The sequence below is a fragment of the Lepisosteus oculatus genome, chromosome 2, assembly GCF_040954835.1.
Source record: "Lepisosteus oculatus isolate fLepOcu1 chromosome 2, fLepOcu1.hap2, whole genome shotgun sequence".
Lineage (NCBI taxonomy): Eukaryota > Metazoa > Chordata > Actinopteri > Semionotiformes > Lepisosteidae > Lepisosteus > Lepisosteus oculatus.
In genome coordinates, this window is record NC_090697.1 from 57888610 (window position 1) to 57915764 (window position 27155).

Here is a 27155-nt window from a genome sequence, read left to right on the forward strand (position 1 = left end):
CGTCGATTACAAAAGGTCGGCCAATGGTTTAATTTATTCTGGAAGTGACGTCTTTGTTGCATTTTCAGATTCTTGGATAACATTAACAGGCATGTTTCAAATTTGAATTCATCATTGTGGTATTTGCATCTTATAATCTGTATTGGAAGTATGTTTTGTTGCATTGAGTAACAGTTTAAGATTTAGTATGCTAAATTATAGCTAAGCGAGACGCGGAAACGGCAGGGCTGCTATCGTTTAAATGCTAAAGCTTTGAAGTTCAGCGGTAAAGGTTATAGTAAATGGAAAGGAAACATTGTACATATATTAAAAACATAGATGATGATGCTTCGATTCAAAATTCCTATTAACTTATTGGTGTTCTGAAGAATGTAGGTGTTTGGAAAAGGAAACATGTAAGAGTTATTTATCTCTTGTACCGAAGCCGAAGACAAAACTGTAGTAATGAAGGTTAAACAGTTGAAACAGTTCAACTAAACTTTTAGTTTTTGAAAAATGCAAAAGCATATGGCCTTCTAGTACATGTATGTTTAAAAAACTAGATTTTCCGAAACAAACATGGTAGGATATGGTTTGTCGAGTTTTACTCGAACGCCGGAGGTGGACCGCATGTTATAAATTAAACTAAGTGCAGAAGTACTCTCCGATCACATGCATTTATTTTCGTGTTCTCAGATATCCGAGACATTGTCTATGTATTTTCCTGCCTACAACTACGAATGTATGCGATAAGATTGAATTGACGAAATACTTCTTGGCTCCAGTAGGCAAATAATCGCTATTTTTAAGAGCGGAATGCAGGAATAAATGTATTTAGGAAAAGTGGCAGTGGCCTGTCTGAAGTTTTTATCAGGGGTTAAGGTAGTAATGATAACCCTTTTTGGTTGTTTTTTTTTTTCTGAGCTGGAGCATAAAATGTTGGGTATATATACCTTATATATTTTAAGTAAACAGCCCCAAAAAACATTTGAAAGTTCTCCATGATTACGTTTTGTGTGTCTTAAAAAATTTAATTGTTCATCTGTCGTATGTGTATTCTTTGGACGTTGCTGTTGGTAATATCCAACAAACTGGACTCTTTAAGTGACGTTATTGGATTTACATAATGTTCAGAATTTACTTATGTAGGAAAAGAACCTTAACGTGTATTTCAGTTCCGGGGTGGTGGCAAGGCAGTAGCAATGGGTACAAGTGATAACTTCCCATTCACTGCCCCCACTTGCTTAAAGGATCTGTTATTTAATATTTATCCAATTAGATCAATAACATGCCAAACTGGAATACAAATCTGAAGGTCCTACTGTACAGTCTTCCATTCTGAAGGTTCATTTGCAAGTCACTTGATTTTGCCAGCCACTTGCAGTCCCCATTTTCTGTCCCACAAAGCATTTATGTTTCTGAGTGTCTTTCAGCATCTTGTCAATGAAATAGCAGTTACATGTTTCTAACTGTGACATTCTAAATTAGTTGTTCCCCACTTCAGCCTTAAGAGACCACTATGTCTGCTGTTTTTTGTTCCATCCCAGCTCTAATCTCCAGTAATTAGTAACTGTCATTGATTGCTTGTTTAGACTTTTAGTTCACTTGTTGTTTTGTACTCAATCCTGAATGTCTGAAATACCCTTCTTCAAAGGTACTATTTCTAACAGCTTCAGCATGCAGAACTTTTAAGCAGCTTTTCTTCAACTGCTTATCCTTATTTCCGAATCTTAATGGTCAAATTATACTGAACAGACAGAAGGAAATAAAAATGTATCAAACACTTTGAAGCAATTTTATTCCCTTTCACGGAGGTCAAATTGGCTACATTTCAGACAACACACCCAAAAGAAAACCGTGAAATGTAGAAATTGGTACAGGATTATTACTAAACACATATCTCATTATGTGGTAAAAGTGCTAAATGGCCATTTAAAACAAGCTCCAAGTAGAAAAGTTAAATGAGGTAGTCTGTTTGAGAAATTGACTGGAGACAAAAGGCAAAAGGCCAGTGCTCAATGGGATAAAGGTTGGGAACTACTATTCTACAGTATGTAACTGAATGCAACCCAGGGTCTAAGAAGGAAATTTCTAATGCATGTTGCCCTTAAACTGTCAAATTATGTTTCTGCTGTAACTGTGACTGAGTCAGAATGTAGTACACATGGTCTGTTAGCATTTACTGGGACAAGCTAACAGGGAAAAAGGGACTCAGTCTAATGGCAGAGCTTTGTTTCAAGCAAATGGCTCTCTACCTCCCTGCACGTTCAGTTGGTGTCTAACTGGGGCTGCCAGCTGGCCCTAGATCAACCAGACACCTCCAGTCAGAGCAGGTTGGGCTCTGTCAATTCATATATCGCCTTCATTTCCACAAAGTCTTTGCAAGACTTCAGTCATTGGGATCAGTTGCTCTGACCATCTGATCAGTGGAACCTTTAAATAAACCAACAATGTAATTTAGAGGTAACTTGTAAAAACCTGTCCTGTCTCAAATTGTCTGGCTGATGAGACCCCAGCTAACAACCCTTGCTTACCATTAGCTTTCCACATAAATATACTGTCTAACAAAAGAGTAGTGGAACTTTCTCTCTAAATTCCTCCCCGATCTCTCCTACGTTGGGACTATATTTGAGTCAGACTTACCTATATCTGTTGTCGTGTTATTGCCTGTAGTTACTTGTCATATCACATCAGGAAGGTGGTGATACCCCCTCCTCTCCCACTATGTTAATCTCCCTTTTTCCAATTTTCTGATTTATACTGTGTGACAAACATGGCCTTTCAAAATCTTTTTTTACCCTCTCAAATGCAGCTGCATTGTGCGCTCTTTTTATTTTAGTTGTACAGAGTTCATTTCCTCTAATAAGTGGTTCTCTACTCTAGTGCTGGGGGAACCCTGTGTCTTATGGATTTTTTTCCATCTGAGCTAAGTTTAATTAGGTTACTCTAGCGGATCTCACTTTAATTGTGAAATTTTGTTTCCGGCCATTAAGAGTGGGTTTAGTAATTAGTTTCCTCACAGAACACAATTCCGAGTTCGTAACCTACCCTCGTTCAGTTATACGGAAGTAAATAATTGAGTGTTTTATCAGTGTCTTTCCTACTTGTCTTTTCATCACATAATGGTCAATTGAAAGTTGTTTAGCCAAAAGTATTCAGCAACAATTCAGTTAGTCAACTGATGAGGAATTATTCTGGCTATTTTTTTCACATAAAACAAACCTGCTGCAGAATGTTATTGAAAATCAAAATTGCTCGTAGGGCAACATGGTGGAGCAGAGGTCAGAATTGCTCCTTCGCTGAGCTGGGGTCCTGGGTTCAGTTCTGGACCTGGGATGCTATATTGTATATTCTCCCCATTTTCCTCCCATAGTCCAAAAACATACTGATAGGTTAGGTGGCTTCAGGGAACATTGGCCCTAGTGTGAGTGTGTGTCTGTGTTTGTATCTGTGTGTCTGCCCTGTGATGGACTGGATTCCTGTATTCTGTCTTGTGCCCTTTGCTTGCAGCAATAGGCTCAGGTTCTCCCACAACTCTGTATTGGATAAAGCGGTTAGAAAATGGATGTGAGGAAGACTGAGTGTAGAAAGAGGTTAAAAGGGTCTACAGGTATGTGAGATGAAAGTCCGGTTAAAGGGATCAGTTATTCTCAGTGAGTAAGAGTACGGATGGAGCAAAACCCAGGAGATCGAGGAACTAAGTTTGACAAATAATGCTTTAATTCTCTCACTTCAAGAATTAACTAATGTAGTAACACGCCGACTAAAAGCCATTCTACATGTGCTGCTTTAATACCTTTTAAAAGCTATGCAAGAAAAAATTTGGTATCACAGAATTTACAATGCAGTCCTCATGCATTGTGCTGGTATTGCTTTAATGAATTAAAGAATATTGGTCGCTGGTCTTTTTTAAAATTTTGACAATGTACCTTCTCAGAGGGGTTTTTAATGTAACTTTAGTACAAAAAGAGCAAAACAGAATTGCTGTTGATATTCCAAATGTAGCCAACGTGCTATTTAGTGACCAGTGTCTGTCCGTCTTCTCCCAGAACAGGAATAATGGCTGGCTTGTGGAGATCTTACCAGAGGCTGATGGCAAAACATCCCTGGAAAGTACAAATAATTACAGCTGGTAAGATAGCATTTTTGCCACTGATGCTCTGCTGATTCCCAGAATCACCATAATTCTCATTTTGCATAGTTAGACCAAAGCCTGCAAATGACAGTCTCATCTTGTTTCATTGTTTTTGTGCACCAGCAATTGTGAATGTTTGTTGTAGTCGACATGCCAAAGAAAAAGAACATTAAATATTCCTATAAAAATAATGTACAGAACCAAAACACCCCTAAACAGCTGTGAATGGTTTACTGATTTCATGTTATTCCTGTGGATTTCCAGAATACAAGACACTAATGTTGATTTGGTAACAAATACTAATTTTATATTTTGCCTTTTTGAAAATCAGTTCATTTTCTGATGCAATCTGTAATATGCACAGCAGGAATGCTGCGTTATTAGGTTTTGCACTGTTTCCTTTTGGAATAGACTCATTCCTGTTTGTTGGCAGCTACCGTACATGTCAGACAGTCTAGCCCCAGAAAGAATGGCGCATTCACTGTGTTCTGACGGCAGATGGCAGTGAAGTGAAGCATAGCGACTGGTGACATATGCAGATGTGTGATCAAGCCTTCATTTTATCTCCGTTTCCGAAAATAAACTCTTTGGGGAAAATCAAACAATTGACAAACCTGGGTTATCAAAGATTCAAGTAATGTACCATTGTTTTATTGGTTTGGTCTTTCCATATTAAAAATACCCACGTGTTTCTGGACTTATTTTAATCAGTAGCATAGTCACAATAGACTAAATGCACAATATTTGGAGGCAATGCTTCTCTGAGGGTCCATAGAACGCAGAGTGATAACATTTCTGTCAATATAAAAGCACTGGATCCCCACAGTGTATTTTTCAACATTTTCCATCAACATGCAGAACATATAAATATGCTAAGGGCTTTACAATGTGGGAATTTGACAACAGAGCTTTATACAGTTATTATACATTTTAGTTTATGTAAGCAGAGTAAGAAGCAACAGCTTGCTTGATGGTAGAGTACAATACCTTAAGCTGTTCTTAAAGCTTTGCATTGTTCATAGGCATCACTGGCTGCTTAGCAAGCAGCCTCTGGGTGAGCATGTGCTGCGCTAATCTCCTCATATGACGTATGTTTCAGAAATAACACGTTAGGGTTATAACACTCATGAATAAAAGTGAAACACTGAGAGGTTTTCATCTGATATTCTGCATTTTTTAGCCATTTGTGTTTTCTCAGGTCTATTTTGTCATTATAATATGCAATTTCTAAAGACATCACCGGATGCCTTTAGAGTGCAATACTAAACATTTTTAGCACCACAGGTGAGGAATTTTGACATTCCATTAGGTTTGGGTTTCATGCTAATCTAGTAATGCTTTTACAAAGGCAAATTCCTGTGAGGTGAGGAAGCCTTCCTTTGAACAAACTCCATATTAAACTCTTGGTACAATTTCTGCCCCATCGCTCCATCACAGATGGTTAATGTTGGGTGTTCACTGATTTAAAAGTCAACTTATTTACTTATTTGTATGTGTCGAGACAAAAGCTGAATCCTTGGCCAGACAATTTCTGAATTGGTATTCTGGAATAACTGTATAGAAAAGGTTTTAAAAAGTCTCACTGTCTACTCATGACAATTAAATTAGAATGCTCTCTCCAGACTCTTGACTGCTGTTTCTCACGTATTTGACAGGTAAAATAAAATTCCTCTGCAATATCCCAAATATCTTCTCATGTCATTAAAGCAAATCTCAAAAGTACTTCCATACTTGATTGGCTGCTTTGTTTTGTTTGTACATTTTATATTTAGAAGGTGAAGGCATGCAAAACCAATTTGTTCTTCAGTATTGCATAAAGACAAAGACTCGAACTGACACATTTATCTTACGAGATAGTTTGTGTAGCCTATGTTTTGTATGACTTTTAAAGTTTCTTATTTGTGATTCATTTGTGCTTGTGAGAACTTGAAGGATTTATCATTCAAGTGCTCAACTGATGTGTGGTGAGCGTACTGGTGCACTATGTGCTCTCCAGGTGGATGCTGCACATTGGTCGGAGTCCACATTACCTGTATAGCGCTATAGCGAGTAGAGTGTCCTATAAAAGGACTTTATAAGTGTAAAGATTTTTTTTCTCACAAAATGCTTTGCAAAATATAGGGATTTAGGGTTGCAGTTATTAATGAACGCTGCAAACAATTTTGAAATAGTAAGTAAAGAGCAGTTAAGGCCAGTATTTGAAAAATGCCCAAATGCAATATGCTTTTTGGCATATTCTTATGTAATTTGATATTTTTGTTTTCACTTGGGTTGGAATAAACTGCCCACTAAGATTGGCAGAGCTGCAATGAAAACTGTAATGTATCGCTTTGAGAGGAGTGTCCAGAAAAGTGCTATATAAGTATAAGCAATTATTATTATTATTATTATTATTATTATTATTATTATTATTATTATATAGAGTGAGAACAGTCTGTGGCAGAGTCCCTTGGTCAGAGGGATGTAATGACCACTAGGGACCGCCAAAACAGATTCATAACTGGTTTAAAAGTATAAATAGAATTCATTTATATTCATTATTTATGAATCACCAATATTGACTAAAGTGTAATAAAGTAATTGTTTGGAATACAGTATGTGCAGTTTTACGTGGGTTGTGTGTATATAAGAGTGAAGGAGCATCCTTGCCAGAAAAGGTTTTTGCATCCAGTCACTGTCCCAGAACAATAGATGATTTAGAAAACTTTTTACTTGGAGCTGAATTATATTGTACTGTGTCTGTCTTGTGTTGTTTCATTTTCCTTTCTGTGTTAAGTAATGTCAATAAATGTTCTAAATATTAAAATTACAGCAGAGTATGTTTTAGTTGCCTGGAGCCACATTACCATGAACTAGGACTGTTTACAACTGTTAAAAAGTTTTGTTTTAATAAGTGAAATAACTTCCTTTGTGAAATAGAAATGCATAGTTAAACTGGGTTTATCAGATGTTCAATGTCATCAAATTGATCAAATTCTAATAATAAATCAACCACAGATGAAGGAGTTTGTATTGCTTTACAGTTTAACGTTAGTGTCATTGTTTGATTTGTAAATCTGTTATGGTTTATGTGCAGATCCAAATTATATAAATTGTATCTTACATACATTTTGGATATACTTAAAACTACCTTCCAGAAAAAAAGATAAAATGTAGTGGTCTGAATGTTAGCAGTCACAAAGTATTAAATTCCATTATAAAAACAAAAGGTAACTGCAATTTAAAAACACTTGGAAAATATAGGGTTCCCCACTTTTCACATTTAGCATGTCTGTAGCAGTAAAATACCTACTTGAATTCAAAACAGTGAATAAGCAATATAGTGTCATTTTTTTATTTTCAGCAACTTAACTGATTTTCCCTTATGTATAATTTTTGCCCTTACTTTAGATTACTGAATGCCATAGATGTAGATTCATGTTAAAAGTCATGTTGTTTCCAATCTTTTGTGTGTCAAAGTAGAAGCTTTAAAATACAGTTTTAATACAGTTTGTTGAGTGTTGTTGCTTAAATAATGGGCACCCTATGACATGACAGTATTTTTGTATAATAATTCAACAATAATTAATCAAGAGGTTTTATCATTTTAAATTTTCATTTAAACTTGTTAGTTTTCATTGCTTTATACACTTACCTGATCTAAAATGATATTACATCTACTGCGGTAAATGCCAGAATCACAGAAGATAAGTCAATGTATCTTCTGTTAGCAATGAAGAGCCCCAATTCACAATAAGTCTTCCTCAACACTAGAGTGCTGTTCACTCAGTGTGATTAGGGAAGAAAATGTGTAATTACTTGGCCTACTTTTTATCAAATGGCACTGTGAACCACTAACCCTGGGCTTAGTATTGAAGCTCTCTGTGGATTCTAACCACGGATTTGTTCTCTCACATTAAAATATACAGATTTGTTTAATTTTTGAATAAATAACTGATGTCCTGACTCTCTGTGGTCATTCAAAATCCCAGGGCGTTTCTCGAAAAGAGTAGGGGTGTAACTCCGGCGTCCTGGCCAAATTTCCCATTGGCCCTTACCAATCATGGCCTCCTAATAATCCCCATCTATGAATTGGTTTCATTACTCTGCTCTCCTCCCCACTGATAGCTGGTGTGTGGTGAGCGTTCTGGCGCACTATGGCTGGCGTTGCATCATCCAGGTGGAGTGGAGTGTCCAGAAAAGCGCTATATAAGTGTAAGCAATTATTATTATTATTATTATTATTATTAATTATAAGATCAGGCTCCAGGCTGATGCAGCTACAGGTTTAAAAAAGCTTTGTCTTTGATGGGTCAGTATAACAATTTAGATTATCTAAGTACATTAGTCTGCTTCTCTACCACATAAATTATTGAGTTTTATTTATGATGATTAGCTCATTCAGAAGTGTAGTGAAGGTCAGAAAACAAAGCACAGAACTTTCCACCCACCATTCTAAAAGATGAAATGGCATAGTCACTTCCCACAAACCTGCGTTCCAAGTTACTGACTCTCTTTCTTAACATATTCACATTCTTTGTGTTTTTGGTAGGTTTGGCACTATACACCGATGCTTCCTTTTTCTGCCCATTCTGTGCGTTGGTTGCTGATTTTGTTTTGCAAGCCTTACTTTGCAATAGAACGTCATTGGTGCATGAGACATGTTGTGTGAAATGTATTTCATCCTCATTTGGATATGTGATTTGGTTTATTAAAGTTAAATCTGGCAGAAGGTGATTTATTTCTATTTGGCTGGTGAAGGGAGGTTAAGTTATATCAAGCTCCCTTTCCCTTTTACTTTTGAAAGCACTGATAACTGCCTGGAAGCATTTTATCCCTTCAAGGTCTAGAAGATTGAATGTTTCACAGATTTCCATTGTTCCAGCCTGTGTTCTCTGAATGTTTTTTTTTTAAATTTTGCCTCACTGTACATAACTGTGTACAGGCAAATAAGTACAGTGAGCCTGCTGCCCTTAAGTACACATCAAGGTGCATGCTGTTACAAATATTGTTTACCAGAATACATGACAAAGCTTAATGTTAATCCTTAGAAACTGTTCTAAAACCTCAAAATAAAACTCTGCTGTAAGTTAACTACTGTACTGTATGTAAAGAAAACCATTCAAACATTGCAATACTTTAATGCATTTATTAAATCAACATTAAATGTCTAGATAAATAATTGATTAAGGAGCATGCTGGGGATTTGTTGATAAAATCTGTAAAAATAATATGAATCAAGTAAAATAGTATAAATAATACATACATTTTTCTTGTTGGTTTAATTTCAGTTTACCCTCAAGATTAAGTGATAGTTTCTTATATGATGTTCTTTCAGTCCTACTCATTTTTTTTTGTCAAGAAATTGTCTTACTAGTACTAGAAAAGATCTACTTATGTTACCTGTGTCATGTTATTACAGAAAAGAAAAACTACAGATAATTAAATGATTCATTTTTCAGTGATCAATCTTTAACAGCAACACAGTTCCTTAAACCACTTTGCGATCCACCCACTGGTTTGAGTCTAGGCTACTGCTTATTATTGCCAAACTACTGTATGATCTTGGTCCCCCAAAAGGCATAGCACAACTGGCCGAGTGCTACTGTGATTGGGTGATCTTGAATAAATTGCCATACTCCCAAACCCCTGGGACTTGCCAAGTTTCTAAAAAGTTGCATTGTTGACACTGATATTACTCTTCCGTTTTAAGGCCAACATCCCCTTTTTCATGAGCTATGATGTGGAAATGAGTTTCAGGAGACAGGTAGACTTGTTTTTGAGCCACTATTTGGTGTTTAAAACTAGTCTGATTTCCCATGACGTCATCTGGAAATCCTAAAAAAATAATGTGCCTTTACAACAAAAGCATTGCAGAAACCCATTTCACGGTCAAGATCACTGATTTATCAATCCTTTGCTGTATTAAAACTACAAAGTTCTTATGTTAGTCTGTCTTTTTATTTTAGTTTAATCAGCGCTGAAGAATACAATTAGCTAAAAGTTTTGATCCTGGTACAGTACTTGGGAATTGTGTAATGTTCATGTGCAACTTGTTGCCAACATGCATACATTCAAATAAAAAGCATAATATATATATTTATTAAGCATTACACTAAACAAGTTACATTAAACTAGTGCAGATAATACTAGTCTAATATTCTACTAATACTAGTTTAATAGCCTAATATAAGTATCCAGATTTATAAGAAAGCACATAGAAGGTTATGGATTACTACAGCAACTACTGAATGTAACATTAAGTGCTAATAATACTAAAGAGCAAGAATATAATATGCATATATAAATAATTCTCTGAAGTATTTTATTCATCTTTTATAATTTGTACTGTTCTACACGTGTTTTTAGTAGACTGTAGTGAGACATTTTTGTTTCTTTTATTTAAAAACATCACAAGGAGTTTTAATTTGATACTTTCCTGAAAGCAGTGTGGCAGCATTGATGTTTTTAACAATTTCTGACTCACTTGTGAACATATTTCCTATATGTATAATATAATATCTGATATTGTCCCTCCTGTGTGTTCTGGTCTCTGTCCAGTGTAATGTGCTTGGTAAACCTCCAAAGGAAACTTCCTGAGGGACATCCTTAGCCCAAACCATTTAAACTGACTCCTCTCGATCCATAGGAGTAGTGACTGTACTCTAAGGAGCTCCTGGATAGCTGAGCTTCTTCCAGAGATTATGCCCAACAGGTCTGTGAAGAAACCTAATTTTCTCCAGTTGTACTCACAGTCTTTTCATCTTAGCCCTCCATTACCCCGCATCCATCTCCACAGGTGAATGGGTTGTAGGTCAAACTGTAAATTGAAAGCTTTATCTAAGATCTCAGCTTGCACTTTGGAGAAGGACCAGCACAGCACCCATATCACTGCCAATCCCACACCACTCCACTGGCTGACTTCACGCAGTATCACTAGCACTCAAGAACAAGATACTGATGCCTATTTAAACTATTCCATTAAGGTCTCCCTGCTCACCTGGAGAGAGCAATCTATTTCATTTTCCTGGGTAGGAACAATGGTCTCAGATTAGAAGTGCTGACTCTCGTCCCATCTGCTTCACACTAGGCAGAGAAACATTATGGATCAGAGATCACAGTCAGATGGAGCAAGAAGGGCAGTGTCACCTGTGAACAGCAGGAATCACCAAGTCTATTAACCAGTATCAATCCATACTACAGCTGTACCTTGATTTCTTGTTCATGAAAATTTCAAACAGGAGGGGAGATGAGAAACCCATGGCAAAGTGCAATACCTACCTGGAACACATTGACTTAATGGTAAGAATATTGACTCAAAATTCTCACTTTAAGAAAATAATGATAGAATCCCTGTCTGAGAAGCCTGTTCCAAATACATAAAGCTTGTTTCCTATTCTCTAACCTTAATAAATTCCCATTTAATTTCCTATTATGAACCCCATGTCCTGAAAAACTGCTGTGGGTGAAATAGTCTCTGGGTTGAACCCAACTACAGTATATCCTCTAAGATTTTAGACCTGGATGGTACAGTATCTTTCAATCCCCATTGTTCTAAAGTCATACAACCTATCTCCTTTAATCTGTACACATACTGTATGCAGTATATGAAATTTATAACAGTCAACTGAGATTAGAAATCATTCTTTTTGCACATCTTTGAATTGTTTTTTAGTTTATAATATGGTTTTTGGTATGGTCCCTGATGCTGCCAATGAGTCTGTGTGTTTGCCACTCCCTGTATCTTTCCATCATATAATTTAAATTGTTTAATTACACTAGAATCTAAATCCATTGATATAGTGTAGATCATGAAGAGAAATGGGCCTACAATGGGTACAGGTCTGAAATTGGTCTTGTCAAGTCTGGTGTCCCCCAGGGCTCAATACTGGGCCCCTTGCTCTTCAGCATTTACATGTTCCCACTTGGTCAGCTTTTAAGATCACATGGCCTCAGCTTTCATTTTTACGCTGACGATACTCAAATATACATCCATACCAAACCCGACACTGATGTGGCTGTCTCTATTCTATCTAATTGCATCTCTGACATAAAAATTTGGATGACTCAAAACTTCCTCTTAACTGTGACGAGACTGAAGTCATGCTTATTGGTACCCCCCATCAACTTCATAAGTTCTGTAACCCTGTCTGTAGATGGCTCTGTACTTGAGCTTCAATCAAAATTGAAAAATCTTGGGGTTATATTCGATTCTGGCTTAACATTCGACCCACATGTACAGCAAACTGTCAAAACATCTTTTTTCACCTTAGAAATATCGCAAGACTACGCCCTATGCTTTCATTAACTGTGGCTGAAAAGCTGATCAACATATTTGTATTCTCTCGAATTGACTACTGCAATGCTCTACTCGCTGGGGTATCTAAATCTACTCTGAACAAGCTGCAGTATGTCCAAAATTCAGCAGCCAGAATCCTGACCAGGTCTAGTGCAAGTGTTCACATTACTCCTATCCTGGAGTCCTTGCACTGGCTTCCGGTCAAATTCCGCATAGACTTTAAAATCCTCATGCTCACCTATAAGGCTTTACATGGCTTGGCACCTCAATACCTGTCTGAAATTTTATCGCCCTACTCCCCACCTCGCGACCTCCGCTCTTCAAATTCTGCCCTCCTTACTGTCCCCCAAGCCCGTCTACATTGTATGGGCAACAGGGCCTTCTCCTGCTATGCCCCCAAGCTCTGGAACTCTAACTGGTTCCATTCTTCACCCCTCTGCTCTTCTTAATACCACCTTCCACAGTCTCCTCTATTGTTATTGTTGTATTGTTGTAATTATAATTGTGTCCTATCTTGTGAAATCTTCTTATTTATTGTTGTAATCTTCTTATTTATTGTTATGGTCATCCTGTAAAGCGCTTTGAGAAGCCACCTTTAAAGGCGCTATATAAAATAAAGTTTATTATTGTTGTTAATAATAATAATAATAATAATAATAATAATAATAATATTACAATAGATCACTGTGGTTTTGCACTGCTTATATCTTCCCCATCAGAGACTATGCCCATTAAGAAATTGCTCTGTTTCCTGTATATTTACCAGCACTCAACTGATATGATCACGTTGTCTTTCTTTGGTTTTTATTTGAGAAGTAACCTTTGATAAAGGATTTTAACAAAAGCTTTTTGGAAATCGAATTATATCATGTTATTCGCTTTAGTCTTATTAATTGTCTTTCTAATTCTAATATTTGACTATTCCAAATTTTTAAAACAACAAATGCATACAATACGGACAGCACATGAAGTAAATAAAGATAATCAGTTATTTTTAACATATTCTAACCTTGTTAAAATTGCGAGTTTTTAAAGACTTTAAGAGCTAAAATGAGACTATATTGTAATGTGCTATAAAACAGGCTACAGTGTTGATAGGCCAAGTAACCACCTCTCACATGTACTTTTGTATATTCTCAAATATTTATATTTTGGTGCAGATAAAATTGTTTCCCATTTTGTATAAGTCTTGGAGAGGTGTTTCATTTTCAAGTATTTTTAACAGCGCCTGTATCATACATTATGTATGCAGCTGGCAAATATTTAAGCTAACCTAAATGAGTGGATAAAATATTGGCGTAGCATCCTGATGTCTGTGATCGAAAATCAGTGAGGTGAAAAGTGTGCCTTCTGAGGAGGCTCAGGGCCAGCTTTGTAATGCAGTTTGCTTAAACTGTAGTTGAGAGGGTCACATTAAACTAATCATTTAAATGTTTTTTGGTTTTTGTTTAAATATTGCCTAAAATATAAATTCTAAAAACTTTGCCAAACATATCACAGATAATTTCACAAATGGAAGAAACACGTCAGACATGCCTGTTAGCTCCTGACAATCTTACTTTCAAGGACAAGGATCCTGTTTTGCCTTCATCAACATTTTCCAAGTGCCAGGCATTGACTTTTACATCTCCCATTACTACTAGCTCTTTGTTTTACTTTATATGCTGTAAATTACTTAGACTAAGCTCAAGGTTTTGGCATTTTCCTGGATTACAGTAGTCCTTAATTGTTCAGACAAAAGTTTTGAGAACAAATCACTTAGTCGTATTCTCATTCTAATCAAGATTTATAATTTAGTAAAGAACCTCACAAAGAAATTTGTGTTCTGACCAGTAAATCTGAGGTAGCCCCTTGTCCTATCTGTTCACTATTAAAATGATTATTTTGTTTTTAAGAATGGTTAAAAAATTAGAAGAGAAGCCATTTGGTCTATCTAGCCCATTTGGTGCTTAGTAGATAATGGATCTGACCCAAGTCTAGTAATTATAGAATAGAGCACAGTTGAAATTTAAGTGGCTAAGTGTTTTTGAATATGCAGTCTGAAAGGTGTTTGGAAAACAATGCACTCAACAAAATGAAGTATCACCTCAGTTTTGCTTAACCGGTTACAAATGAACTTGTTACAAAATAAATTACTCAATTTGTCTCTCTCAAATGTAGTAAACTAGGTGACAGGCCTGTGTCAGTAAACCAGTTGTCCCTTTGTCTGCTGTGAAATGGTGTAGACACAAGGGTGTCTGCTTGTCAAAGAGAAGAGAATCATTAAATGAGGAAACTACATTCACAGAAATCAAGCTATACATTTTTCTTGAGTTACCATTGCACTTAGAGTATATATAAAATCACCCTCTGTATTTTATTTTTTATGAGACGAGACAGATCTCTGTTTATTGAGCCCACAGTAATAGGTAACAGCTACAGGTCAGAGTACACAGTGGCAGGTGCCATCCTCACCTTGTTCCTCTTTAGTCTCTTTCAGATTTTTCCCTTTTAAATTACAAAAGTGCAATGTAGAAATGTAAATGGGAAAATATAGTAAGTAATGTTCTAGCCTTCTGTATTTCTTTTTGGAGTGTGAAAAAGCACAGCAAACTAGTATTAGAGGAACTTAAATGGGTTAAATTGAAGACTTCGACTTATACTGAAGAAGAATCTGGATAGGAAGTAGTTAAGTGAAAGTAATCTTGTCTGGCTGAAGTTTCTTAATGTTCTGTACTGCCTAAGAAGTGAGAGTTGTGACTAATGTTGAGTCAGTATGATTTATCTTCTGTCAGTGGACTTTCTCTTTTATACTCAAGAATTGTTAAATGTCCATGGTCTTCATGACCTGTTGGGTATCTCCATTTAAAGACATACCTATAAAAGAGTTCATGTTCTCTGATACCTTGCTTTTCTCAATTTAGCTAGCTTTATTACGCTTCTCTCATTTTACAAAAATGTCTCGTAAAAATAAAAAGTCACAGTTGGTAACGGGCAGTTTGTAGAACATGCATCTTGGTAGTTTGTTCTCTGTATTTCTGTTGTAGGTATGGTACAATAAAACAGAGGAAAGGGTTATTAGCCTAGTTCATTACTTTTAATGTTGCAGTACAGCTACTGTATGATGCTGAAACAGTGTGAGTAGGGGCAATAATAACTGATGACTTGTTGTCAGGATTTTCACCATCTGCTGAAACCTGGGGCAGTACATTAACCAAAAAGGGGAGCAAAACCTTAGTTAATTTACAGTTACCTCAAAGCAGCCAGTTTGAGCAGTTTCAGACCAAATACTGATTGCATTTAAAAAGTATGTTGCCTTTTGTTCTAGAAAGGAGAAAACATATGCCTTGATTCCACTTTCCATAAATGAACTGAAGTGCTCTTCTGTGTTCCCTGTTAACCTGGTCCCGATGAATATATAGAGTCACTAAGTCTAAAAAGATGAGAAATGTAATGTGTGCATTAATGTGAAGATATCACTGTTAATTATAATAATGTTTTTTTTTTCTTTTACTTGCCCCCACTGTGCTGTAGCATAATATTGCATGTAAAAGCTAAGTATAGAAGCATACATTTGCTTACTAATTCATTCATGCAGCTAATGGTGGACCCATTGGCATTTTAGTGATCCATGCAATTAATCATCCGTCAGCACTTAGCCTGCTGCAGCTGGCTCTTTTGCACTGAAAAGTTGCATTGTTGAACTCTTCCACCTGTAATAGGTTAATAGAGTAGAATATTGTGAACCGTGTTAAAAGCACTTGAAAAATGCTGTTATTTCTCTTTAAGTCGACAGAAAAGAGTCTGACAAATATCAGTGACTGGCAACGCAGCTTCGTACTCAGTTGATAATACAGAGAAAATATATCGTCAGCACACGTAGGCTGCAAAGGAACAAGTAATAGGTTTATTTCATCCTGAAAAGAGAAGAAAGAAAACACAACACAAGATTTAATTTATTTGAATTAACAAAGTTTTCAATGACATGAAATGAGGTTGCAGAAAGCGGTTGTACAAATGATCCATACAGTATATAGTAGATCATTGATTGTTAATAGTTAACATAACCCACTTGTCCAGTTTATTAACTTTAACCGCATCACTCTATAGTTTGTTCCAGATCTTTTGCTTTGCATACTGAAAAGTCATCCCTGGGTTTGCCTTTGCTATTGTCTTTCAGGATTGTGAATTCTTTAAACAAATGTCAATCATAGTCTCCTCAGCTAGATTTTAGAGGTTCCTTTCCTTTCAGCAATCTGATACCCGAATGAGATTAGCATTTATTCTGGTCTCTCTACTCTACTCTTTTGAGAACAAAACTAACTGTTTATAGTGTGGTGACCATTTTAAGTGTAATGGTAAAATGTGGAAGGTAAAAGGCCATAGAATTGGAGTCCCCTGAGTTGTGTCTTTCTAGATAACAGACAAGATATTCTTTATTGAGAACGACAAGTTATTTAGAACAATAAATTTATCATCACTTTGTAAAATTAGTACAGTAATAATAGGTCCTGGTCGGTACAGTTCAAAATTGATTTGATTTTGGGGGCATCCCAATAAAGTTCCTCAAATGTTTTTTTTTTAAATAATTTTCAGTTGTTAAAAGGTGAATTCTTTGCACAGAGAGAGATGTGATCTGCCCTTATGGTAAAAGAGTTGTGAAAGAAAATTATTTTAGTCAGGGGTATCAGAGACTTTTCAAAAGGTCCCAAAAAATAAAGAGAAACTTTTCATCTTAACTATTTTTGTGTAAAATCATCAAACTGTGACAAATATTATGGTACTCTTGATTACTTGCTTTTTTCCTTTTAATATTTTAGAATTAATGGAAGCATTATCTTTAGAATTATAGGCTTTAATTATGTTTTAAGAAGTGTTGTTAGGGAGTTCTTGGTCCCTCAGCTACCAATTTGCAATTTGTGTTTTTTGGAGAAAGATATATATATATATGTTTGAGGGAAGGTATTCTTTGTATTCTCTTCCTGAAATGAAGAATTTTGTAATTCACCTTCAAAGTTGATTTTAAAACTTAACCATGAAACAAAATCTTTTGCATCTGTATTTAAAAAAAATAAAACAATATAAATATAGAGATAGGAATTTTTCATCCAAGCACACCATTTTATTTCTCCCAAATTAGGTTTCATCTGAGGATATGATAAAATCTCAAATCAGTGATAATATGCTTTTCAGTGTAATATATGGCTCTTCCAAAGATTTAACATTTTGCCCAAAGGTAATACTGCATGACAGTCTGCCACTCTTTTCCACTTTGTGTCTCATCTATCACAAAAGCACCATCACTAACTGAGCACATGAAATTCTCTGCTAGAGAAGTCATTCATTTTTTTTGATGGTTTCTTATTTAAAGATAACCATTCAATCTGGAAGATGACAATAAAAAATCCTTTTTATTTTACAGTGTTAAGAATTAATGAAAGACCAAAAATATAAGGACTGAAATGCATTACCTGTTATTTATAAAACACTGTCCGACGTTACTGTGATGCAAGTCATTTCACATCCTGTACTGTTTACATTACCTTGGTCTTGCAGGATAGGCAGCAAAGCACTACCATGGACTAGTCAAAAGAAAAGTTAAAGAAAAAAAGTAAGATGCTAAAGTTAGACATCCCAAAGGAAAAGTTTTGAAAACTTCTGGCTACTGCAGCTACTGTACGTCTAGTCCATATTTATCCTTACCAATCAGCAAAATTCTTTCTTATCCTGATAAGATTTTAAAATTCTAGAAACTGCACAAGTGTAAGCACACACCTGCCTGAGGGTCAAAGTGGGTTAGAAAGCATTTCAAGTACGTGTCAGTTAATGCCCTATGCTTTAGGCTTTTTTTGTGTTAAACATCTGGCCACAGCAGAATTACTTTTTATTTTGCAGTTACATTCATTGCTGCCTCATAGGGCTGGGGCCCCGGGTTAAATTCTGCACCTGGGGTGCTATCTGTGTGGAGTTTGCATGTCCTCCCCTTGTTCATGTGGGTTTTTGCTGGATTCTCCCACAGTTCACAAACATACTAGTTGGTTAATTGGCTCCTATGAAAATTGGAGTAGTGTCTGTGTCTTTGCAGTATGTGCAGGGTATATCCTACTTTATGCCTGTTGCTCTGGCTCCCCCACAACACTGTATTGGATAAAGTGGTTAGAAAATGGATGGATCTCTATTATGGTATACATGCAAATAACAACGCATAAATAAGAGTAACAAATGCATTGTAAAATATTGTTGGTTAGCTGTGTGAGAATCCTTATCTTGGACTATAATAGTTGTTGCAGTAGAAACTTGTGGGCTTGTCATTTGTCCCATTTAAAGAAGCCAAGGTTAATATTGCCAGGTTTTTAGTTGTCTTGGATACATACATATTTCCTGTCCCTGAGTAGTTTATTACTGTTGTAATAATATACTGGGGTTCCTTAACATGTTTTTCAAGTCATTTTAAAAATTAAACGACATGCATTCTAGACTTATGAATAATGCACCACCTAGTTTGAACACCTCACTCTGCGATGATCGATACTTCAAGCGGAGTAAGTCACTTTGTTCAGAACAGAAACTTCTGACATTTTCAAAAGACTGATATAAACAGCTCAGTCTGTCTGCTCAACAAAGCAAATTTCCACAGACAGGCACTGCATTTATAAAAGCAGAAAGAGAAGGTTCAATAAGGTTTGGTAACCTGCCAAGGTTGAGGCTGTTCTGTTTCGCATCAGTCACTATCAGTCCCATTCATCACTTTTCTTTCATTCATGTGTCTTTCATTAATGCTTTACTCACCTAACCTCAGGTCATTGTACTGTTGGTGGCTTCTTAACTTTTTGATTTAATTTTTCTTGTTTCTAAGTCATTTGATGTTATGTATTTTTCTGGGACATCGTATTCATTCTGGTGTGTTTGAAAGATTAATTCTACAAAAAATGTAATTTTAAAATTCTGATCATTTTAATTGTATAACCTAACTTTATACAGTTAATTGTGACTCTGCCCTTTAAAGATTTCTTTCAGAGTTCTACTTAAACTCAGTTTGTGTTTCAAACAGTTTATTGCATCTGGAAGAGGATTGTGCAGGAAAAGAGATACACATGTATCTCTGGTTCCAGAATGGGTTATGTCTTTAGATTGTGATCAGGACTGTGACAGTGCACATGTGCTACTGGAGTAGGGTATACAGGATATAGCCAGGATAGCCTTGATATTCCATATAACAGTGCCCTTATGACATGCCAGTTGCTTGTAACCAGTTGGATGAGAGATTCACTTTCGTCCTCTTTCATGTGATATTTCTGCTTGTAGCACGGTGCAGCTCAGTATGAGAAGATGTAGATGGATCAGCAAACCACATTTCAGAGGAAGGCTTGCACTATCCTCACCTTCCTGTGCTGGTAACGGTTTCAGGGTTATCTGGGGTTAGCCTTAATGCAGACGGTAGCTGATTCCAAATTAAGTTGTTTTAAAAATAAATTGTAATTTTCTGTTACCTTTTTTTAGTATGTTGTGTAGGTTCAGGATTATACCCACATTAAATTTACTTTTCTTTTTTTTAATAAAGCAGAGCCAGAGATTGAAAATACTGGATCTATGGATTAAATTGCCCGAAAGTGAAAGAATTTGTTCAGATCCATTAGATCTTTCATCGTGATATCTGACCTTATTTGGCTTTGCCCTTGTTTATGCAGAGCTGAGGCATTGATTAGTCGTTTAATTTCAGAAAAGACATGCATGTTCATTTTATTTGCAGAGTGCCTGTATGTTTCTTAATTAAACAACTGACCTTTACAGAATGCCACTAAACATGCAATTACTTGAAGGCAAGGGCACAGAAGGGTGACAGGAAATCTTTCTTTCTTTGAATTGTGCTTTAATGTTAGAATATGAATCTAGAAAAATATTTCTTGCAAAATACAAAAGCAATGAATGACATGCAAGTGAAAGCTTATTCTTTTTTACTAAGTTAGCATAAACAACAGTGTCTAATTGGTATTCAGAATACACATTTCATAGCAATGTGAAATGGGAATTGAGAATATACCCCGTGTTTTCATATTCATATCCTGGAAAAATATATTATATAGTATATGTACTATCTAGGTCAGTTTCATTAATACGTAATTTCTTAATGTTTCAAATGCTCGCTTTTTCTTCGCTGTACATTGATTTCACCTTAGTCAACACTCAAGAGCATTGGATTCACTAAAAATTATAAACGTTGATATAGAAGAAAATTGCAGAAAATGTCAACAACAGTACAGATGTTGTACAATACAAAGAAACACAATAGGTTTTCAGTAGGAAATGTCATACACTATGAAAAACCTAAACACATACTGTAGTATCAGGTACAGTATGACCCCACTGAGCTTTAAAACAGTCCTGTTGAAGGTCCTGATCTTTGGACAGACTGCTGTGAGATTTTGATTTTTTTCTTGTACAGCTGCAGATATCAGGAGAAAATCTGATATTCACATTTTTTTTTAAATTGTGTTATTGTGATCCTAGTACTGTGTGGCCTCGCATTGACCTGTTTGAAGATTAGCATTTCCAGATTAGCCTGCAGAAACAGAAGAACCAGGTTCAAGGAATTTGCCAATGTAGTGGAGATTCGTTTGCACATCATTACAGTTTTACAGCTACATCAGATGGCTTGAGCAGCAGTCTGCATGATGTGTCCAGACACATTGTCTTCCATCAAGTCAATCAAGCCTTTGAAAAGCATTCATCCACAAAAAAAGAACACTTCACCATTTTCTCTGCCACCACCTCAGTTATTCTCAGTTATTATCTTTCAAACGGGAGCATACTGCCCCTGAATAACCTCCATGCATGCTGTTCCTTTTCATGCAGAAGGAGATCTACAGACATTTGGCTGATGCATGGGTTATTTCTTCCAAATAGTTTATCATGCTGTAGCCATTATAGTCTGTACTCAGTCTGCTATTCCAGATGGATCAGACAAGTGTGATTGTGCTGGGCTTCTTCCTTATGGGGCATGGCTTTTCTCTGTTTCTCTGGTTTACTCGGCTGATTGTTGCAGTAGAAAATCTCATTTCTCCAGGTGAGTTCATTCACAAAAATGTCTCTGGCAACCTGGCAGTCTTCAATATTCAGACACATAGTGGTCATAACTTTTTTCATTCTTGCATTAATTAAAAGTTTATGATTTTGAATGCCTGCTATTTAAGTTGTAATCATTTTAACTAAATTATAAACTGGGAAACCTGAGCACCAGCCATGAAACATACAGTAATATGACATGATAATAATCACAAGATTGAGATGATAAGGATGATCCATATTTTATGATAAGGAACAAAATGCTACTTCAACAGCACACCTGTCTGTTTGCTATTTAAAATATAAATAGCATTTTGTATGTGACCAGTGAATTATTACTATAGAACATGCTGTTGTATTTTTTTGTGCTTTAGTATCTCTAGTTTATTTAGGAAATTGCACATGATCTTGGAGCAGGAGAGTGCTTTAATAGTTCTGAGGGTCACCCAGAAAAAGTGCACCCCATGCTTTTGCCATCAAAACTTCTAGAATGAGCAGAATTAGGAATTTCCTTTCCAAGTTAAATTTTCAAGCACTGAATGTTTCAAAACTGTTTTTCTTGTGCATGACACTCGATATTCAGCAGTATTGCCAACATTTTTAAAAAGATTTTTGATTCCATGAGGACCCTTCTTATACTTTTTTGGGGGTTTGTTGTATATTTACCTGATGTTGGTGGATTTCTGTCCCCAAGACCATCCCCATTCATGAGAATGAAGTTGGTATCCTCATTGTGCATGGAACTCTGAATCCATTTTAAATTAGCCATTTATTTTAAAACTATTCTTAAAACTAAAAGAAAAACAGTATTCTAGATTTTACAGTGCTTTGAGATGCTTTTCGTGGACAGAAAAAATACTGTTAGGTTGGTATTGAGTGCTTCTCCTTCACAAAGGAGTGCTGCATTGGAAATGGCTCAGACAGTGTTGTTTTGAAAATAAATCCAGAAGATTCACACTTAATTCACACACCAAGATAAAGCTCAGGCTTCCTGTAGTAAATCAGTATGTATTATGGTAATTGTAATATTAATATCCTATTAATTGTTGTAACTAGGAACTATGACATTTATTTGAATTAAATTTCACTGCTTGAGATTTCATGTGCTTTGTACAGTAACAGTGGTGGATAGTGGTGTATAGGAGTGGAAGTTTACGTTTAAACCCAGATGAAATTCTACCCTTAAGGATTGTTAAATTTTAATAATTAATAATTTAACATGTGGAGTTTCTGTAATATACAGTTGCAGTAATAAACAGCTCACTCCATATTCCAGGACTATATATTGTAAAACAACAAAAATATAACTTCCGGTATAACAATATAATTTTTAAAAATCCACATAAAGTATCTGGAATATATATAGGAAGAGCTAAACTGTAGCAATATATTAAATTAGTACCATTTATTGTGTGTTGACATACAGTATAAGGCATGAAGAAAAATAAAGGGCAAACCAAGATGCCAGGAAATTACAGCTGTTGTTTGTTTAAACTGTCTACTCATGTGAAACACCAGTGAGAACATATAGCAATGGAGCAGATTTTTTGATGTATTTGCTTCCAAGAGTATTTACTTACAGAAATATTTACAGGTGTCCTACTCTTGGTGTCAGGTGGAAGCAATCTTGTGAATGAGCTTCTGTATTTCTTTATTAGATAAGGGAGGTAACTTTGATATAAATCATGAAATTTTCATTTAACATAGTAGTGCTTCACTGGGCTTTTAAACTGACATTTATATTTGTAAAAAGGAATATATGTAACATGAAATAGAAAGCCTTGATACTTTAAGAAATTATGAAAACCTCTTTTGAGTTAATTTAGAGCCCTAAGCATTAAAGCCTATCAGACTCTCTCTCTTAATGCAAATGGTGTAAAGAGAGATGGCATATGTTGTTTGTCTCCAATCACTGTGTTTCAGTGAGGTCTCACACTATCAGTGGGAGGACTCCTCTGAGTAAGTGTGGGTTTCATTTTTAATATTTCTTTGCAGATAAACAGTGCTGTGAAAAAATGCACGATGAAGCATTACAAAGCTCATCTAAACAACTTACATGAAGACATTGACTGTGAGTTGTGAGTGAATGATGTACTGATAAGGCACATGTTTGCTTTGTTTTGTTTTCATAAAATATCAAATGCAAGCCCTTATTATGCACTACCTTTTTGATTTTTTTGTTTAATGTTTTATTAAGTCAATTTAAGATAGGTCATCTCCTAATTAAATTAATAAATTAAAGTTACTGAATCCAGTTTAGGAATTATACGCTTTCTATTTTGAATAGGGGTTTGCATTTTGAAGTATTGTATTTGAAGAATTTTGCTGGGATAAGATTTATAGAATACTTAATCAAATAATTCACTTAAAAATATGCTTTTTTATCCACATTAATCACCATTTTAGGCTACCCAACAGTCATCCCGTCTTTTGTAGTGGGGGAAATGTTTTGCATTTTTGTTTTGTTTTATTTTTATGCTCACGTCAAATGATAAATAAAATAGAAATCATATTCATTTTCAGGTACAAAAAAATCTTCAAATGTAAGGCGTGGAAGCATAAGAATAGTGATGGACCTAACTAGGGAGACAGAGCAGACTATCAGACAAATACAATATGCAAAGTAGAAAAAAGAAAAAACATAAACTGAACTTTTATTTTCCTTATAAAGGGCCATAGTTTAATGCTCCATAATTTACAAAGATCTAATATTTGAGTGGCAGAGTGTTTTTTACGTAGTGTTCTTTCATTAATTAAAAATAAATTAGATATCCTCACAGAATGTTAAAATGAATCTGTAATATGTATGATCATTGAAAGATAGCTCTAACAGATATACTAAATAGACCACTAATAGGTTCATAAAAGAGCATAGTGGCAATGTAATTCCAGCTTGAAAAAAAGACATCCTGAAAAATGCAAAACAACATCTTTCCTCTGACATTTCATAGGAAATTAAGTGTTGAAGGAGCTTTAACTACTGTACATTGTGAACTGAATGCAGTAGATGTAGTATGTAATAATAATTTAACCTTAAATCATATGCTGATATGTTATTTCTGTTTCACTGAAACACTTTCTAGTGAGAAAATCATAGATATGCCTACAGATATTGGTGATATTCAAGTGAGGTTAAGAAGTAGGCTTAAGACAAAACGTTACTTACTAAACGTTCTTAGCGTACCCTTGGCTTGTAAAATAGATTTATGAATCCACTCACAATCCATTAACAGTCCTTTTTCACCAGGAATGGTGAATGACTGGTGATGAAATTCAGATTTCATGAGAAATCTGGGAAATTCTAGTAGACTATAAACTTAGTATTATTATACAGTTACAGCTTTAGGTGACTAGGAAGTATCTCTTAAGATTTGAGATGAAGCGTGTGACACCTGGCAGTCTAAGCATAATCTGCTTGAAAGCAGAGGGGATATTTGCTGAGAAGTGGGGTTCCCCTGATAAAAAACAATTGCAAAGTTGACCTTGGTGTACCTGCAGTAGTTAATTAAGTTGTGGGTAAATAATTGACAATGAACAGTCCAGAAACACACCATATAAGATCACATTAAGATCACAGAGAAAAGTAAAAGAGAGAGACTGAGAGGAGGAGAGAAGAGAGGAGGAGGCCAGACCTCAAGGAGTCGGAATTAGAAACTTGTGCCAGATGAGAGCCTCTACTTCATGATCATCCAGACAAAACCTGATAGGAGCCAAGTATTTGAACCTTGCTAGAGGAAACTTGATGTTCTGTGTTTTCAGGGAACTTGGGTTGACTGAGTAAAAGATACCTCAGTTGGAGACATCTTTCCTGCTTAGAGGAGCATTTTTTAGAAGAGGGATATGGGCTCCCATTTATTTTCTGGGTTTGCAGAGAGAGAGATTTAACAGCATGTTGTGTTGTATTTATTTAGAAGGCAGCTTACCTATTATTTGACCTCTGTAGGCATTATTTAAGCATTTAATACTTAGGAGAAGTCTGGGGTTTTCTGAGTGATTAGGGTGTGCAGTAGGTCTCTGAAACTCCTTGTTTGTACACACTGTAAATATAATAACTTGAGCGTATAACTGTAGCGTAATGTTTGTGTTGCCATTACAAATAAATGTATTTTTAACCAAGTGTTCCTCAATCATTGCTCTTTTCAACAACACTGTGCCAGAGAATAAAGACTTCACATTCTTCCAATTATACCAACCATTCAGGTATATTCTAGAGAAATCACTTACAAGTTCGGGGTTATGAATAATTATTTTGTTTATTGATTAATCCACTCTGTCAGTGGCTGATTTTCACTATTTTTCTCGCCCATTTTGTCTAATATCAACAAAAAGAAACTGTCCTCTTGCTGTCTCAGGCAACTTACTGTAGATTTTTCAAATATGTTGTAGAACCTTATGTCTGTTGAACAGTATATAATAGGTTTATAGGGAATGAGAAACATATAGCATGTATTTCACACTGGGAGATCTTGTTTAACAAATCATGATATTGTGTTAATGGATTTTCAGACAAATGACCAGTGACTTACTTGCTAATCTTTTAACTGTAATGAATGCAGAGACAGATCAAAGCCCCAGCCATCATAGAAAGATAATATTCAATTTAATTCTTTACATTAATTCCTGAGTTGACTAATAAAAAGAAAATACTCCCAGCTGTATTAGCAGCTCATTCTGTCTTGTAAAATGCCATACTGTATGTTAAAAAGTAATCTGTGCCTATTATGAAGGTAATACAGTATATAATATGCAATAAAATGGTAAACCATAAAGTAAATGTTTTCAAATGTAAAAATGTATCTATTTTTGGCTATAAATGCTTATATTGCAAATAGATCCAGATGTTTTGCATATATTTACTTCTTTGTAAAAACAAATGTTTGGGAAGTCTCACCTTAATCTCGCCCACTTATGTCTGTCTGAGTGTCAGAATAATGTTTCTAGTTTAATTGCTTTCATGTTTCATTTCACATCCCTTCCTTCACCCCATCTTCACCCTTTCGCCTATCCTTCATCCAAGAGGGTGGTGCTGACAGCCTTGTCCTTTCAGACAGGTTGACATTCTCCTCAAACCCAAAAAAGTTTATTCATTCAAATCACATCTCTTTTCCATCTTAATTAGGGCTGTTACTGACATAACAATTATCAATTCTCTATCAATTAGTCCTGCAAAGGATTAGTATTTCTAGCTTCCAGGTTTTTCAATTCCGTGTTACTGTTCTCATGTCAGAAAACAAATTGTAGCTGCTGTTGTTTCAAAGCCTAGCAACTAACCATAGGAGTGGGCCCTTTAAAGAAATACTGGGGTATTTGGAAGAATTTAATCTTCACCCTGGTGCATTGTGTACTAGTCAAATCAATAAAGCTTATTGCATTGTGTACCTGAGCTTCACTATCACTATCTAATGTGTCATATGACGCTTTCCTTCACCAAACCTCATGTCAATCTCTGTGACACCACCATCTGCTGTTACAGCCAGTACATTTACACTCTCTGCAGTAATTTATTTTTTGTCTATGGGCTTATGTTAGAGAAATTTGGATACCAAACATAAATCTGTTGCTGATGATTGTAGTCTCAATAAATCTGATTTTACTACCAATATTTGGCCATCGTGTAACTAAAGTGTTTCAATTAATAATTTACTAGGCACCAGCAGACAACAATATGAATTTCGGCCTTCCTAATTTAACAGTGTGGGGTCAAAGGTGAAAGGTGCATGG

At 35.6% G+C, this 27155-nt stretch overlaps 1 protein-coding gene across 3 annotated transcripts in view; it reads left to right on the forward strand.

The window, feature by feature from the left end:
- Positions 1 to 27155, forward strand: part of mpv17 (mitochondrial inner membrane protein MPV17) — a 48209-nt gene continuing 21054 nt past the window's right edge. Inside the window, exons 1-2 of one of the 3 annotated variants that reach the window (XM_015343793.2) lie at positions 1 to 89; positions 4029 to 4111. In XM_015343793.2, the coding sequence (XP_015199279.1) occupies positions 4039 to 4111 (73 nt within the window). In that variant the 5' untranslated portion in view covers positions 1 to 89; positions 4029 to 4038. Of the gene's footprint in view, positions 90 to 225; positions 396 to 4028; positions 4112 to 27155 lie in introns of those variants that run through there. The other 2 variants (XM_015343797.2, XM_015343804.2) reach the window with 2 other exon arrangements.